Below are 18474 nucleotides of genomic sequence, written 5' to 3' on the forward strand. Positions count from 1 at the left end.
ACAGATTTCGAGACTCACTTGTTACATAGATATTTTACCGTTCATAATTAATATGAATTTATAAATTCAGACAAAAAAGCAAAAAAAAAAAAATAAAGAAACCTATTATCAAAAAATCACCTTACCTCTTGCGCGGCCTCATAAGATGCCGCTCCTTGACTTTGTACTCAAGGGTGGAGTGCGGAACTCCGTAAAAGCTGCCAGCACGATGCACGCTCATCTCGCCGCGCTGAACCGCGCGTACCGCCTCGACGAGGCTGTCCCTGTCGTAGTTCCTGTACTTGCCGCGCTTAGGTCTGGTGCCTTTGCCGCCGGTGCCAGGTTTTGGTTTGTTCGCTTCCTGCGTCTGCTGCTTGGTTTGCTGTTGTTGCTGCGCCGATGACTGCTGCTGCTGCTGCTGCTGCTGCTGCTGCTGTTGCTGCGGCGGCTGAGGAGGTGTGTAACGACCTCTCTTAAATGGACTTGGATCCGTCATCATGGCCTGCTGCGATGGAACCACGCCAGTCGGTTGGCAACCCGGTATGCCAGGCGCGCCGGGCGTCTGACCCTCTTGGAACTTGACGCTAATGCTCTTGGCGATGACGTCGCGGAAATTGACGGCCACCGCTTTGCCCACCAGCGAATTCGTGGGGCTGCTGGTGCCGGAGAACGCTGGACTAGCTCGCTCCAGGAGACCCGGACTCGAGGCGGCAGCCGCGAAGCTCTGGGCGAACGCGGCGGAAGTCGGCTCGCCATTCTTGCTGGAACAACCCGGCGTACTGGCGGGCTTATAGGACGGAATCTTCAGTATCGCTCTGCCCTGAGCACTATCGCTGGCTTCTTCCTCGATGTTGGGATTGAAGTCGTCGTTAGTCATAGGTGCGCGCTGCTGCGACTGTGCTTGCTGATGTGCGGCGAGAGGATGGTGTTGCTGATGATGATGCGACTGCGACTGGTCTCCATTCACATTCTTATTCAGCCTCTTATCCTCGCTCATCAGCTTCCTCATTACTTCGGGTATGCGGTAATCTCGCGTATCCATGCCTACGTTATTATTATAATTTCTGTAGTAGAGGTTCATAAAAATTTATATGATATGATCGAAAGTATGCAAATATCTCTACCGTCTAACTGAACAATAAGACAAACATATTCGAAGAGAGATCTTTCATTTCCTACATTTATATATATATATATATATATATATATATATATATATATTATATAAATATGTATATAAATACATTATAATGTCATTTAGTTAAAGGGACCTCAAAATTACGATTAAAAATAATAAAATTTTCTAATAATTCTAGTTTTAATTTAAGTTTTTATTTTTTTTCTTATTAATTCTATTAAATCAATTTTTTTATCTTATTAGACAAAAATGTTTATTAAATTTAATGTCTTTAAACATTACACTAAAAAAGACATATACTTCTTCTTCTTCTTATTATTATTATTATTATTATTATTAGAAGATTATTATATTAGAAGATTATTATATTAGAAGAAGTACAGACTGTATTTCAAATAATATAAAAATGATTTAATACAGATTAATAATAACTTTAATAAAAATCGTGATTATCTCTCATTAATTTTTTATTCTTTCTATGTCATAATTTCAAATACAAATGTAAGCTATTCAAATTAAATTGCAGTCGTCAAAGACAGAGGAAATATCGGCGAGCTGATTAACTAGGACCTGGCTTCTATCGATTCCAGAAGTCCTATTGTAGCATAATACACTTTTCGGCTTTCCTCTCTTGACGCAGATTGGTTGGTCAGTTAGTGGACAAAATAAACGAATGCTTATTGGAAATGATCCAAATCCCGAATATTAACGAGTATATCGTTTTACAAGCTAATTTCACGCATCAACACACACATTATATATGTATAATAAAATACATCTGTTTCAAATTCTTAAAATGTGAAACTTAATAATTCAATTGCAATCAAAATTTTAATAAATGATTAAAATTTTATTGTAATCCTAAGGTAAAAATAAGAAATAAGAGGCCGTAACTAAGAGCCTTTAGCTCACTCCGCAACATCGACGAGATGATTAATTTTACCTAATGGTGCAGCGGCAGCCAACATCTTCTGTATGTAGGGACCGATGTTCGCGTGTTCCAGACCCGGCCATTCAGCTCCTGTCTCGTGTCCTCGTTGCAGCAGGTTTCTGAGGGAATCACCACCGGTCCCCTCGAGTGTAGAAAACCTTACGAGATCCTCCAACGAAAGCAGAGGCTTCAGCAGGGCCTTCTCGACTTCTTTCTCTTCTTCCGCACCGGATAATTCTTTGTCGTCCACCTGTTAAAAACATCTCTTCTAGCGTTTTCTGTATATTTCTCATTTGCAAAAGAGCATCTAAATTGCAGATTACAGTCAAGTTGTCCTCTCGAGGAAAGTAAAAGTAGAAGCTTCCACTCTGTCTCCGGAGACGTGAATGGAAGCGTTGCTTTTCTCATCATCGATAGTCATTAAGCAACCATCCGCTCGTAAATGACAACTTCTTGTTCGAGAGTGCTTCATCGAGAGGTGTGTGTTCGGAGTGTACGTGTATTTGTATCGTGTGTAGGTGTTAATTGTCCATGTAAATGTATACGAAGTGTTTCCCGTAAAGTGACCGCATTGTATATTTAAAAAAAGATATCAGAATGGAGAAAAACATAATGTGGGAGGAAAGATGCTTTAGCTTTGAAAATGTTGCACAAACGGATTTTAAAAGAAATCGGTTTTAACTATTTTAAGATGACATTCTAGGAATCTTGAAATTGTAAAAATGCTTTAAAACTTCTTCACGAACTTTAACTTTAACTTTAGCATATTTTATAAAGAAGTAGCCTCACACAAGATCACAGAGGATCAAATTGAATATATCCTTTTCTATTTTCCTTTTTCCATCTAATACTTATTGTAAGATATTCACACAGCAAAGTCACTTTACGCAAACAACTCGATACATATATTTCCATCGAGATGTAGAATAGCCAAGCGCCATGCAGGAGAGCTGCTAATCGGTATCTTCCAAAGAAGCGGCAAGTGTTTTATAGGAAAAACATTTTCGATATTCTCAACAGTCACTCGGCACGGTAATCGTGACTAGCTTTCCCCTACAAGTCCTCAATAAAAGGAAAAGAAAGCAAAATTCGCGTAGAGAAAAGCTTATCTTCGGCGTGCGTTTCGACGAGATACGCCGGAATTCAAGTGCAGAGATACCACTCGGGACTCGTTTAAGGCGCATGCATTGCACTAAAAGTGAAGCAACAGTCTTCTATGATGGTTGCTACGTTATATAAACGCGCGATACGCGATCGCACGAAATGCAGGTACGAAAAATAAGACTTTAACCGTTCTCGTGCATAGATCGTGCTTGCGAGCTCGGCTAGTTGTACTATAAAATAGCGCCTCTTAGTGCTCATGCTGAGGCAAAGTTGGCAAACGATTTTAAGTAGCAATTATTACAACTAACAGACTGTGCGGATACAATTACAATTTTTGAATAACTATAATACGATTAAACGCAGTGAAAAGTATTTTCTCGATTAAGAAGAGGATTTGCATTAGATAGTAAACACCTTATATTTAATTTACATTTTATGATAATGTCCTTCAACCTTATTCAACTCTTTTTCTAACGAAATTATATTATATTTTAAATTTTCAGTAAAACGAGAATATTATTATGTGACATTTTTCTGGCAATTCTTGCACATTTTAATATTTTTGGTATCTTCGATTATCCCTAATCGCGATTTCTATCCTACATATACTAAGCAAAATTAATCGTCATCAAATCGAGAATCGAGAATCAAGGCAAAAGACACTATCAGGTGATGAGGATTAAATCGGACCGCGTTTAATCTACTGTAATCTTCGATCGCGCGATTATTTCACGGATGGCGGCGCGTTCGCACTGAAATTACGATCCGCCCATTTCGAAACAATTATTTGATTGGACGTCTCTATACCCGGAGGGTTATATGCGCGATACATCGAGGATGCAGAGTATCGAGGTCCAGAAGCGTACATTCAAGAATTCCGTGGCGCGACTATAAGCACCCGTAAAGAACGAAAGAAAGATCGAGCCCGAACAGATCCTGCTTTCGTCTCAACACGACCGTTCCCAAAAACTTACCTCGAATCTTGCAACCTCGCGGACACCAAGTTGCCGTGTGTTAAACTACAAATAGTGAGATAAAAAAAGTTAAACAGTCCATGCAAAAAAAACACTGGACACTACGGAATATCACGGCGACCGGTGCGGAATCGCGTAGATCATCGTTCCTTTCCTTCAGCCTGAGATCACTGAACAAACGCACAATTATCGTCAACATTCTTCACCCTAAATCAATTTTTTGTCTAAATGAATCATTATTTAAAAAAATATTACTTTTTTCTTTTTTTCTCTTCAAAGAAAATTCAATTCAACAATTTCAGAATTTTTTTCCATAACATAAAAATAAAAAGATAAAAAAAATTAAACGAATAATATATAAGATTTATATTAATAATTTCAAAATAAATATTATATATCATTAAGTACAGAATTTATCAAAAATTTAAGATTAACATAGTTACAAATTATAATAAAGCTACTTTCAAATTAACAACCGCAGGTATTGCTGTCGACCAAACTCGAATTGTGCGATTATTCGATGTCGTTTAGCGATACAAGATACATTCGGTCCACGCGAGATCCACGATCGCCGTGCCAGAGGTATGTTTTGGGGAAGCTTCATTCGTTCTTCCTAACCAAAACCACACTTAAGTACAAATGAACGGTATATATTCGTGAATTTTCCCGACGAGATTTCCCTCGTGTATCGTTCGGTTTTCCACCCTTCCACGTCTCTCTGCATGGTAATCGGCCTATTTTACCACGTATGATTTCTCAAGTGCCTGACAATATTTCGTAATATTGATAAATGATTTTGAAAATTGTTATAATTGTAATTTTATATCTTTGAGATAATATATTTTCTTTTTATATTGTTTTTTTCCTTAATTGATATTCTTCTTTATATTTTTCTATATATTTTAAAAATAAATAATATTATTTATTCGAAATTTAACTTTGACAATGAGATATTTGTAATTATTGTAGCAATATATGTAAAGACAAATAATTGTTACAAATTTTATCTATGAGTTCATTATTCAATTTGATCATTATTCAATTTGATAACAATTTTTTTAATAGAAATATGATTAGAAATGTGATTTATTTTTAGGATCTTATTTTTCATATTGATTTTTGATATTATCATATAATAATCAATATACAATTAAATACAAATCACAATAGATATTAGTTTCTTCATAAAATAATCAAATAATTTACTTTTTCTAGATACTTTTATAATACTTGTCTTTATAATTCATTGATCAATATGAATCTGATATATACAATCAACAAATAAAACTAAAATATAAATAACTGCATTAAAGATTATCAGACACTCGCAATGGATCGCGAATACGGAGTACACGATAATATCGACATTGTGCGTTATTTGAAACGAGTCAACGAAGCAACTCCGAAATCACTTTGTCGCGCCATCGACTCGTTTCCGATTGAAAACTATCGGACATCGATAACGAAAACTCCGGAGATAAAAGAAGATACACGATGGAGCATCTTCGCGCGTCGCTTTGGCTATCTCGGCAGAAGAAAATGTCTCATCGCATCATTCCCTCACGAGATTCCCCAGTCGCTGTCTATGCCAATTTGCATCCTCGGCTTTTCTACCCGACACGCGTGAAAGACCGACGAGACTTCGGCACGTGTCGGTAGCACGTTTCCACTCCCCGCTCTCTGCATTTCACTCTCGCTCTTTCTCTTTCTTTCTTTTCTTCTTTCCTTCTCTCTTTCTTTCTTTCTTTCCCTCTCTTTCTAATTATCTTCCGTTGTCTGTCCCCAAAACCTACCTCGTCCACTTGCGGGGGCGGAGTGGTCGCGGAGGCGTTTTGGGTCGTATTTGGTGGTGTTGTAGTAGTAGTAGTGGTGGTGGTGGTGGTGGTGATGGTGGTGGTGGTGGTGGCTGGGGCGCCGGGCTCGTGAGGGTGTGAATGGGTGCTAGTCAGGGACGCGTCCCTTTCGCGTTCCATCGCGAGCTTGTAGACCTTGTTGCGCAAAGTGCTACGCGGTATCCCGTAGATCACCGCTGCCCTCCGCGTGCCGAGCTTGCCGCTCTGGATGTCCCTGAGGGCGGCCTGCAGCTCCTCCTCGGTGTAAGTCCTCCTGCCGCCCCCGGCACCCACCACTGGAACACCACCGACTCCTGCCGCAGCCGCCGCCGCCGCCGCCGCGGTCACAACCGGTCCGGTCATTCGCGGTTTCGCGCGGTAACACGAGCTGAAACAGCATTAATCAACGTTACATCGAGGCCAGCTGATAGTGTTTTTACCTGCAATATGATGACTGGTCATCATTCGAAATGTAATTTCGAGATGGTATATAACACACCTGGAAATGAATTCCGAATGTATGCTTGGTGAATCGAGTTTGTAATATCGCGTCTCTCCAACTTTCACGGTATATCTATAAAGTATTGAGAGATGTCAGGTGAAAGAAACAATCCGTTGGAACTCACGTTGCTTGTCAATTGTATTTTGTCATAGGAAAACTTATTTTCGTGCCCCTCAAGTTTTCCATTTCACTGCTCCCTATTCCTAAGATAGTTTCTATAAAATCTATCTGTCAGTTATGATAACAGAGATCTCGTTTATTCCGTTATACACTAATGTCAGAAGATTAATTTTGGTCTCCAAAGCTGTGCAGATAAACGGAAAACAAGAAAAAATATATTAAAAGATAATATTCCCCGAAGGATTGATCAATATCACATCAAGGATATAAAATAATTCTCAAAAAAATTATATTCTCAAAAACTATTCTTTCAATTTTTTCTCGTTGACAAAACTACAATAGAACATTTAAATCATTCGTTTCCATATATTTTATAACTATTATAAAAAAATTAATCTAGATGAATCTGCGCTAAGTCTGAGATCTTTGAACGTTTTAAGAGCGAGCGTCATCATAAATAAGTAGCCAAGAGATTATATGCATAGTTTAACAATGGATTGGCCAATAGATCAATACTCACTCAAACGTCATATATATATATATATATATATATATATAACAAAGTCAGATTATTCTCGCAGCGCAAACTCACGTGTATCCACGTTTCCTAGGCTAACGAGAGCCGACTCGCATCAAATGGCCACGTGGCCGTTCCGACGCCTGCACGTGTTTGACGTCGTGCCGATGGCGAGTCCGTATAGCTTTGATCCTGGCTTCGGGAGACACCCGAGCCATGCAAATGCAAAGTTTTTCAAACAGAGAGTCCAAAAAACGCGTTAAATAGACGACTTTACATATATAATAAATTTCCAGTGAGGAAAAACGAGTCATATATTAGAGCAATTATGCTCCTTTAAATGTGTTATACATTTGCATAAATATCATTTCGCAACACGATTAATACGTACAAATGAGATTTATCTATCTAAGATGGGAATTACAACAACGCATACCAGTTTAATATAGCTAGAAGGCACACATTGTGTATTAATAATTTTAATATCTGTTCACTGGAAGTTTCTTTTTATCGCTGTCATAAATTTTCATGTTAATACAATACATCATCATTTCCTGAAACGCATTATGCAAAGCAGCGATTTTAATGCGGAAAATCATTCTCTAAAGTGTTTATGATGTATAAAACTTTTTTTGCAACAATTTCATTCGTTTATACAAAATAGATCTTATCCTGTCAGATCGAAAATAGAGAAAAAGACAAATAATTACATCGAAGAAGCATAAAACTTTTAGATATCGATGTCCATAATAACATAAATTAATTCTTCTAATATAATAAAAATCTTAAACAATGTCAAAAAAAGAAGTGCATAAAAAGCGATAGGAACTTTTTTCGATGCGTCAATTTAATTTTAACGCTAAATTTTCTTGATCGTTCCGATAGTACATATTATTTATACTCGAATATTTCACGTTTAAATACGCAAAAAGAACTTTTTAAGAGTTTTCGGTGCGAAAGCATCCGGCAATATTTCGCGCTCGCATAAAAGAACGCGACGTGGCACGAAGGCGATGGATATCGGGTCGGTGTAATTTGTCACGGAGCGCAACGCAACGATAAGATTAGGCGTAAGAAATCATCGCGAGCTTTGCCCTCCCCTTCGCCGTCCCACCCCCGCTCGCATGTGCACCGTGCAGAAGACCCCCTTCGCAAGTTCGTCGACCTGTGCCGCTGATAAAAGTGCATTTCGTCCGACGTTGGCCTCGTCCGGATAGGTCCCACTACGTCAGTAGTCATCGACCGGCGTTGATTTATCTGAGATTTTTGTTTGTCGACTCGTCTGAGGTTTTGCGCGACGATACGCGCAACGTCCAACTCTCCGTCTCTGAAACTCGGTCGGCGCGGCGTACATGTGCGTTTCAGGTTCAACGTTCCTCGAGTAATGTCGTTCGTCACGTAATTTCGAAGAGAACGGTATTCATGTCCGCCAAATAAAACGACGCGGTACGCGTATCTAACCGCAAGGAATTTAGACTTTATCATCGACCACGGCGCATTTCTGTAAAAACATGTACTCTTGCATCGCGGCACATGGAACTTCTTACGTGACTTCTCGCACATCACCGCAATAAAAAAAAAAAAAACATTGTATCACGTATTATATTTTCAACATAATGCAACCCGTATAAATTTCGAGAACGGATTCTTCTTTGGTAAATTAAGAAACAGATTTATCTGTTTATCCTTATACGTGTGACAATGCAAATTTTAAATGTAAGAAATCTTTAGCAAAGTCGCTAATAAATAATAAAATATCTTCAGTATCAACATATTTAAAGATGACTCCGGAAATCATGATTCTACTGATTAAACTGGATGGTTCGGTTTAATAAATTCTCGCATAAATCACAAGGCTCACGCAATCGCGAACCAGATAGTCGTAATCTTGTCCTTCGCAACGGCGTCAATATCTCTTTGGCTAGCGAACCTTCTCCAAAGCCTTCTACAAACCGGTTTTACCTCAGTACCTGGTGTCTAGTTTTATTGCAGCTCGCCTATTTTTCAGTATCGCAATCGGGCAAGTCCAATTTTGTTTCTTCGTGGCTACTTGCCGTGAGATGATACGTTCTTAAATCTGAACAACCGGTTCGTATTTCTCATACTAAATTTCCAAGAAATTTAACATCTATCAATGTGCTCTTTAAAAATATAAAACAAAAACGCCAAATAGTCATAAAGATTTATATACATATTACGGTTAAAACACGTTTAAAGTAAAATATTTCTGGAAAAATAAAATAAAATTTTTCTTAAAATAAAATACTTAAAATAAAATAAATAAAATAAAATAAAATAAATTTCTGGATACAATTTTTTACGCAACAAATTTTAATTTAACTTTTTACAAAGATCAAATGAATGCTAGCTACGTAAAAAATTAAAACAGAAAACGCACTATAACAATATAAACGATTGTTCAAAGAAAATTATGAAGTTACTCAAACTAGTCTAGTTAGTTTGTTACATAATGTCAGTTTATAGATGATGCTAAGTATCTTGAAGCTATCTACTTTGTAGCATCAAAGTAAAAACTTGAAACCTGGATCATATAAATTTAATGAATACGTTACAGTTGCATTAATAATCTAACAATACAACTTCAATCTTCACAATAATTTCTACATAATCGTGTTTAAAATAATTTAAAATAATTAAATTTTTGACAAATTTATTATAACTAGATGAGAATAAATAAAGAAGTAAAAGTTTCTGTAATTAATAAATAATATTTCCAAAGCATATAACGCGGACATTTCCAATACATTATGACTCAAGTCATAGCGTAAATTGACGAAATATAATAAAAGATGTAAGCAAGATTGCCGTCTTACATTTTTCTTTATTCAGACTCATCTCATCAAATTCATGTTGCCCGGAATGCCTCAAGTTACCGGCATTTGTCTTCATCTTCAAATATCTTACGTCATATGGAATTTATTTAAAAAATTTGATGAATTTGTTCGCTTTTTTCGCTTCATAATTTTTTAAAATATCTGATTTTCAATCTTTAAAAATTAACAGCTTTAAATACAATTAAATAATTTATTTATAATAATCGCGCACGCGCGCGTATTTCGTCACATTTATACGCGTTATTACTTGCTGTATGTTTTTCAATTGAACATAGTTCCAAATTCATGTCTCAGATCTGCCAAGCTCGAGATTTAAATATCCGCCAAAATCATCCGCGCTTCAGTCTGAATTGGGCTTTAATTTCGACTCAACGACTGCCACGGTTTCGTTAGCGGTCCTATCTTATCTCTAATTACGCAGTCACATATGCGTCGGCGCGAACTTCTCTCTTGCGCCTCTTTCTTTTCTCTCCCTCTTCAAACTTTCTTCCCTATTCTCTCACACGTTCCCTATCCTGCCTCTTCGTTCTTGCTCTCTCTCTCTCTCTTTTTCATATCGAGTTTCAGTCTCCCCTTTACGCTCCTGATTACGCGCCGCGACATACACGAGGTACTCTGCATCTTCGATATGTCAGGAGGTGTAGATTACGGTAGACTAATAATAGACGATGATAAAAATTTGACGCGCAAAATGTTCTGCGGGGAAACAGCGAAAACATGGGAGCAACGTACGCCTTCAACAATCCGCGCTTAATTTTCTCGAACTACTGATTTCTCTCACTTTTCGTGGAATCGCACGGCGAAAATCAAAATTAACAATTAATGATGACCGATAACTTAATTAACTTTCGAAGACAAAAATAAATGTTTTTAAACTTTTCTTCAATTGATACATCATTTTATATTTTTCCATTAATTTAGTAATAATGAAAATTGGAACAGCTTCAAAGTAAAATTCAAAGTTCACTTAATTCAATATTCCAGTTTCTTTTCAATTTTGTCAAATAGTACGCGAAGAAGAATTTATATATGAGTGACTTGTCCTTGTAATAAACCTGTTTTGTAATTTCTTCGCAATAGAACTGAGATAAAATATGTATGAAAAACTCTTTCGCTTTTTGTTGTCATTTATTTCAACGTATGGATAGATTTACGAAATTTGCTACATGTTTCGTATTCGAGACCACAACCGAGTTGCATCGATTCTGTGAAACCGACTGCTTAAATATTTATCGAGGTACGTACCGCAGACGTATAGCAGTTTAAAGCTCAAAGGGTTGCAAAGTTCAAGCAACTCGGTATTATTACGGTTTAGAGGGTACCGGTTGCTTACCGCGATCGCACAAACGTATTACAACGAAATTTTTTCGTACAGTTTAAAACACTGTAACGCGATACATTAAACATTTATGTGTGAGAATCATGCAATAAGCGACCTGCTTACTTGTGACAGTTTAATCAAAGAACGTATTATTCTCTTTATATCACAGGAAAAAATATATTCTAGTATTTTCTCCGTGAAGAAAATGTCTTTACAAACTTAAGCTTCATATATTTTTATCTATATCTCTAAAGTAATTGCAATTTGCAACAAGTTGTTAGTTTTCAACATTTTTTTAATAATATAATATATACAACAATATATTTATCAAGATTTATTACACTAATATAATTATCATTTTGAAATTAAAAAATAGTTTTAATTTTTAAGTAAATTTACAAGTTATAACATTCATTTCTCTGATTTAATCAAGTTTTTCAAAAATACAAAAAAAAATAGTTTCAGAACTTAAACATATATATAAACATATATATGAAGATTATTACACATACTGTTGAATCTATCTTTTTTCTTGTAAAATAATGTGCTGTAATATGAAATATGTGGTCAATTGTCAATTGTTTAAGAATCACAAGAATAAACAAGAATAAACAAGAATTTATTATATTAGCCTTTTAGTCGAGTGAATGAAGATGAAAGTCTTGCAAATAAATCAATTGCAAGATTAGTAGCCATCTTTTTGAATTAGTACAATATGAATTGGCCACTTATCGAATGTGACATTGTTTATTCCAAAGCATAAATTCTTCCATTGAAATTATCATTATTTCATCATAGCAGCGTGATAGTCGCGAGGAAAACATTGTACCCATGTAAAAAATGAGTGAGATTCGTTTGCATAATTTAATCATAAAATAGAAAATAGAAAATCATAAATTAGAAAATAGGATTGTAATCTTTATACAATTAATGGAAAAAACACGTTTTATTAATTTTAGATTACTAATAAATCTTATAATAAGAAATATTTTTTCGGGTTTTTATTCATATTAATTTTATAATTTATTGTTATATTTTCTCTAGTGCATAGATACTTAAATATGTTTAAAATATAATAAAATAACATAACAAAGTTAATTCAACAGAACATCCAAGTTTATCTAATGAACTTGAGCTTCACTGCTTCTAATAATTGCAACTCCTTATCTACAATCCTATTTACCTTTTATTATTATAGAATACACAAAAACTTGCGAATTATATATACACGCGATGCAACACATACATAAAAATTTGTTAACAATTGACGGTACGTCCAATGAATCTATTTCTTATAAGACAATTAAAGATATAGCTCTAATAATTATAGATATATAAAAAATGCGATATTTTTGAGAAAAACTGTATACGCAAATTTGTTTTTTTAAAGAATTTTTAAAATTTAATATCACACATCAATTGGTGATTTTATTCCGCATATTTCTCCGAATAATCCGAAAATACGCAGAATACGACGGCGGATTCGATCAGCCTGCAGCAGTGTCGAGCGAACGATACGATTCCCCTCTGCCGTTGTCGCGCGTGACGTCTTTACGAGGGAGATAAATCACGGTTATGCCCGGCCGCGTGATTGGCACCTAATTGCGACGGCATTCCGGATCGACTGGCTGTCAGTTTCGCGATTTTCGAAAGTCGTGCGTCGGCGGTGTTTTAATCGACGCCTTATCGAAACGCCCGCCCGGCCCGGCTTAAACGGCCACTCGATCACGAAGAACGTTCGCTACGGAATGCGATCGCGAATCGTATTCTTTTTTTTTTCCACATTTGTACGGAATGCATATTCGTATCGGTGACTCGTCTCGAGGTGCAAAGGGAATTGCGCGATAACGCCGAAACGATGCCTCATTGTCGTTGATAAACGACGATTTTTCACCGTGTGTGAAAAAGAATGTCCTCTTGTCGAAACCAAATATTCCGCTTGGATTTTTCTACGTTCTTTTTCGTTTTTATTTTAATGTGCACTTTTAAAGATAGCTATTCTTATCATTTTTAATGTGAGATTACAGTTGAATCGTACATTTCTCGCTTAACACTTTAACACTTTAATATTAATATGTTATATGAAATTGATTAACAAAAAATCAAATTTAAAAACGAGATTCAATAAAACGTTTAAATCAAAAATATAAAATTTTAGGAATTTGATTGGAACCTTTCCAACTTATTCCAGTTTTTATTTCTGTTCATAGCTATTCGATTACTTTATGGCTATTTTTCCTCTTTTAACTTTTAATTATTTGTCATTTTGACAAATCAGATATAAGTAAATATGTATTTGTATATATGCATAATTTAAATTTAATATTAATATCATATGGTACCAATTTAATATTAAAAAATTACTCACTTGAGGATAGTCTTGGGATCGATGCCTGTCGGCATTCTCAGAGGTATTTTCTGTTGTTCCAGTAGAGATATGTTGTTGTCCTGAACAAACAAATAAATAATTATATTAATATAAAAAAACCGAGTCATTTCAAACAAATGAATAATTAATATTACACAAGCATACAGCTTCGTTACTTAGACGTCAGCGTTAGTCACTTCAACACGACTAAGAAGCACTAATAAAATGCTACGTGAAAGGAATTATTGTTCAGCAGTACATGAAATAGCGACCGTCGCATATATATAATGATCATTATCATGATAGCTTTCTAAAAAGTATGAGTAACAGTTGTGAATAATTTGCACATCGTTACAATCGTTTCCGTCTCGTTATGTGTTTTTCATCAAACTTGACGAACTGCGTGATTGTTCGATCGTTCTTGTCGCGCGAATCCAATAATCGTACAACTCGAACGAGCAGTTAGCAAGAATAATAACGAAGTTGAGAGTGTTCGTGTATTTCCACGCGGCAAGATGAGCCTCGAACTTACCTGAGAATTTCTGGGTTTGGCCGAAAGATCAAGCGGTTGATCGGCCACCGCGGCACTGTCTTGATGGGTCTGCACCCCAACGAGGGGCGCCTCCCTCGGCGGTAAGCACCATTGGGGCAGCAAGGTAGGGTAAGTACCGCTGAGAGCGGCGGCGACCACGGACGCCGCCATCGGGTCCACCTGGACCGACATCGGTGACTCCGCCGATCGCGAGCTGCTGCTACTGTCGCTCTGCGGACTCTGCGGGGCACAACACGGAGAAACGTGTCATCCCGGCTCGCGGAAAAGGACGTCCGACTGAATAACTGGCGGATTGGTCGGACGGCAGAAAGGGGCACCAAGGAGAAATCCGCGAGAAGACGCGATGCGGCGGGATCGAATTCTGATCGAATTCATTTCTCGTAAGGCACGCCGCCTTCGCGAGTCCTCGTGAATCTTTTATGGGGCGCATCAAAGTGATCAAAGTTGAGAGGAGACTGGCGGCGATGCGGCGGTGCGACCGACGCTGAGGTAACGCCAAGTACGCTCGACTTAATCAAAAGTTGCAAAGGCTAGGTCAGACTCGAGCCGCTCCCGCGACGGCACAACAGGTGCGTGAAACGAGGGTGAAACGAGATTCCAATGACGCGATTGCGTAAAATGTGGTATGGCGAACGAAAAACTAGTAGCATTAGTATGCACTGATTTATCTATCGTCTCGGTAAATCGTCAACACAGAAGATCTCATCTCCCACATTCCGAGATCATTCGAAGCGTTCGCCGCAGAATTTTGGGATCCGGATTCCACGCGAGGAAAGACTAACTTATGCATCCGTTCGCTTATTCCTGTCTGTATCGTCCCCTTCGCGGAGATAATCTCTACACAAAATTAGCAATGAAGGACGAGGTCGATGCTCAGCCATGCGCAACCTCACACTCGACAGACTCGCCGGAGGGTACTTACAAGGGGCGGCTGGTCGTCGTGGGATAGCTTGCCGTCGAGGCAGAAGTAACACTTGTCGAGCGGCTTCCAGTCCTCCGGCGGCGGGCTCGTGCGTCTTCCAAGGAGAAACGGCGTCGCGACGCTCGTCGCGGTCGCGTTTCCGTCGCGGCATAGCAGCCCCGACCTGGTCCCTTCCGAATTCGTCGCCGGCGTCGTCAGTATCGTGGTGCCGCCGCCAGAACCCGGTACTTCCTGCAGTTCCTCCTCTTTCTTTACCCTCAGTAAGCCCTGTGTTACCGGTGCCCGCTCCAACGCGACTTCCTCCGTTCGTTCCTGGAGAAAATGGAGAAATCAAAAGATGAAAGCTAGATCACAAGGACAGAATGCGGGTAAATAATGAAAAATTATTTAAAAATTGCAATTGAATCTTTAATGATTTAAATTTATGTATCTTATTATTTCCTTACAATATTTGATTCAATTTCTTTTTTCTTATTATTTATTAATTATTCTTGAGATAATGTCTTAAGTTATTATTGTACATGGCAGATTTTTTTTTTTAGACTAACCTTGGTCCCTTCCGTGTCGGTAGCGTTGGCAGTCGGATGATCCCGAGTCGCACGATCCTTCTCCGTCCTGAGAGGGCTGACCGCCGATCTGTCGGCGTTCTCGTCGAGCTTGAGCCGTTTTTCCGCTTCGTTCTGGCCCTGTCCCGTCTCCTCGTCGTTCTCGTCGCCGTCCTCCTCTCCGTCGACGTCCTCCCCGTCGTTTTGCCGGCGCCCACGTCGCCGTCTCGTCGCTATCGTCGTCGTGCCGGTCGCCGTTGTCGTTGTCGACGCGGTCGTCGCGATACCGGTGGTCGTCGCCGTCACCGTCGTTATTGTTACTCCCGCCGTCGCTGTCGCTGTCGCCGACGTCGTATCCGTCGTCCTCGTCGAGGTGTCCTCCCGCGCGGCACCGTCTGTGGCCTCCTCGTCGGCGGTCTCGATCTTGATCTCGCCCGGCCTCAAGCGGCGCGAATCCTCCTGCTGTAGGTGATCCTGAACCGGCGCAGACAGATGATGATGGTGATTCTGCAGATGATGCCTCTGGAGACTCTCCTGCTTCACCACGCCGGTCGTCGCCGTCGTCGTCGTCGTGGTCGTCGCCGTCGTTAGCACCGTCGACGGCAACGACGTGGATGCCGGGTGATGCAGCTGCGGCCCAATCTGGTCCAGGCTCCCGGGTATCGGGTTGCAGGACGACGACAACGCCGGGTAAAGCCGATGGTGGGGCTGTGATTCGCTGCTGCGGGTGCCGCTGTACAGGGTGTCCTGGTATTGCTTCCATCTCCTACGGCCCATCAACTCCTCTGCTACCCGTTCCAGACCTGCGACACCACCGCAACTACATCAAACAATGACGTGCACCGGTTACCCGGAACCCGTGTATACAGGGAAGTATTGCTTTCGCTAAGGCAAACACAACACCTAGCACCTTGATCGACACGCGACCACCATCCGGTTTGAAATTAAATAAAAATTTCGAGGATTTGATGAATAAATGATAGCAATTATATAATTATCAAACTTAACTGCGAAATAACGGTAAAGAAATGATTTAAAACTTCATATATGCGATAAATTTTTGTTGAACATGCTCGTTAACGTTGCTCGAGAGGCTTCTGAAGTTAAAATATCTCTGATCTCGACAATTTCAATAATTTTTTTCGAGTAATTTTTTAATTTCCGCTGTTGAATCCGCTTACATAATGAGCATATATCCGATAAATTTATCGAGCGATATAAAACATGAACTTACAATTAATGGATCCGTTACCTTCTGGGTTTCCTGAGTCTCGAAATAGTTTGTTAAATAATATAAATGATACCACATATGCCGAAAACTGAGCGATAGCGTATTTCCCCGAATGTCAACTGCCGCTATCGTAATCGTATGCACTAAAGTAAGTAGCGCGGTTTTATAATCGCGGTTGCATAATCGTGAGTTATGAGAAATGCATTCGCCGCGGATGATATCTAGCTCGCTGCACAAATTCACGCACGCGCATCGCTATAATGCGATCAACCGACTCGTTTGTCATAGGAAATGATGAACGATGATTAAGGTTACAGAGAAAAACACACGGATGCACCGCGGAGACGCGGATGCACTTCTTCCAACAAGGAATCGCAGGCAAAATTATGCAAATCACGTACGATTGAGTAACCGGACATGGTGGTTTTTGAAGGACTTCGCGTGCGTACCATTTAACAGCGAAACGAGAGAGAGAAAAAAAAAACCGCGTTTGCAAAAAGAACGATGTCTTTACCTCATTTATCCGTTTTTAGTAATTCGGAGCGTAATTCGAAGCGTAAATTTTTCATAATTATTGGAGCTTTATCGCAGCATTTGAGAGTGCCCGAGGACTTAATTACACGTGCGTAGGAATGAAACGTGTTAATAAAATTAATCGTCTTTTTCATTGCTCTGAACAAATATGTGAACACTTTCTGCGCGAATTAAAACGTGTGAAAATGTAATTCCCTTAGAACCGCTAATCTTTACGTAATTATGAGCAATTATTGGGTCGTCGCGTAAGTTTAATACTGCTAAAAAAAAAAAAAAAAAAAAAAAAAAAAAAAAAAAAAACGAAGAAACTTTTCTCGTTTATCTCTCGATATTTCTCTTAGGTAGACATATTTAAAAAGATAAGAATATTGTGGGAAAATAGCATTCTCTATAGTTGTCCTTGTACGATTCCTTGGAAAAGAGAATGCATTCGAATGCGTTCAATATTTCAAAGATGTTGGTTTTTGTATCCCACACGCAGCTAGAATTCGCTTACGCCAGTTATAATGCCGTTCCTCTCCCCAGAACGGTTCGCGATACAGACGGGCGATAACGGGATTTTTTTCACTTCCTTATCCAAAGGCCGAATAGTTGACTGTTATCACACCAGCGTGACGTGCCTAACTCTACCGCGTCGCGTCGGTTCCGTCGAAAAGATTTCCGCACATCGGTTTTTGCGCCGGCGGATGCTGTTTAATCATCAACGGGATTTTACAAATTATGATATTTATGCTAGTCGAAACAATTATCAGAGCCACGCCATAGTACGACGCGATACATGGCGCATTTGTGACGGATGTTAATTTCCTGAATAAATATTTAACATCGCGGAAATATGCCCGCCAGCGCGAGCTTGTGTTTTTCGCTCGTTCATTAATTTAGCAAACAATATTCGATATTCATTTGAGCAAAAGCTCCGTGATCTGTCGTACATTTCGTCATCGAAGAACCGTGAAAACGATTTAATTTGCAACGTTCAAATTTAATTTTACGTCAGATGTTTTCACGCTCCAATTATAATTTTCGCGTCTTTGCGAAAATCGTACTT

At 38.8% G+C, this 18474-nt stretch overlaps 1 protein-coding gene across 6 annotated transcripts in view; it reads right to left on the reverse strand.

The window, feature by feature from the left end:
- The window catches only part of Eip93F (Ecdysone-induced protein 93F), a 105286-nt gene that overhangs the window by 25820 nt on the left and 60992 nt on the right, over positions 1 to 18474 (reverse strand). For 3 of the 6 annotated variants that reach the window (XM_089072138.1, XM_089072141.1, XM_089072159.1), the window contains 8 exons: positions 15665 to 16464; positions 15117 to 15428; positions 14174 to 14413; positions 13642 to 13721; positions 5920 to 6346; positions 4127 to 4171; positions 2061 to 2298; positions 126 to 1023 (listed from right to left, as the gene is read on the reverse strand). In XM_089072138.1, coding sequence (XP_088928264.1) covers positions 126 to 1023; positions 2061 to 2298; positions 4127 to 4171; positions 5920 to 6346; positions 13642 to 13721; positions 14174 to 14413; positions 15117 to 15428; positions 15665 to 16464 — 3040 coding nt within the window. Of the gene's footprint in view, positions 1 to 125; positions 1024 to 2060; positions 2299 to 4126; positions 4172 to 5919; positions 6347 to 13641; positions 13722 to 14173; positions 14414 to 15116; positions 15429 to 15664; positions 16482 to 18474 lie in introns of all 6 variants that reach the window. The other 3 variants (XM_089072155.1, XM_089072161.1, XM_089072149.1) reach the window with 3 other exon arrangements.

The sequence above is a fragment of the Pogonomyrmex barbatus genome, unplaced genomic scaffold (assembly GCF_055798465.1).
Source record: "Pogonomyrmex barbatus isolate J1 unplaced genomic scaffold, ASM5579846v1 scaffold1, whole genome shotgun sequence".
NCBI lineage: Eukaryota > Metazoa > Arthropoda > Insecta > Hymenoptera > Formicidae > Pogonomyrmex > Pogonomyrmex barbatus.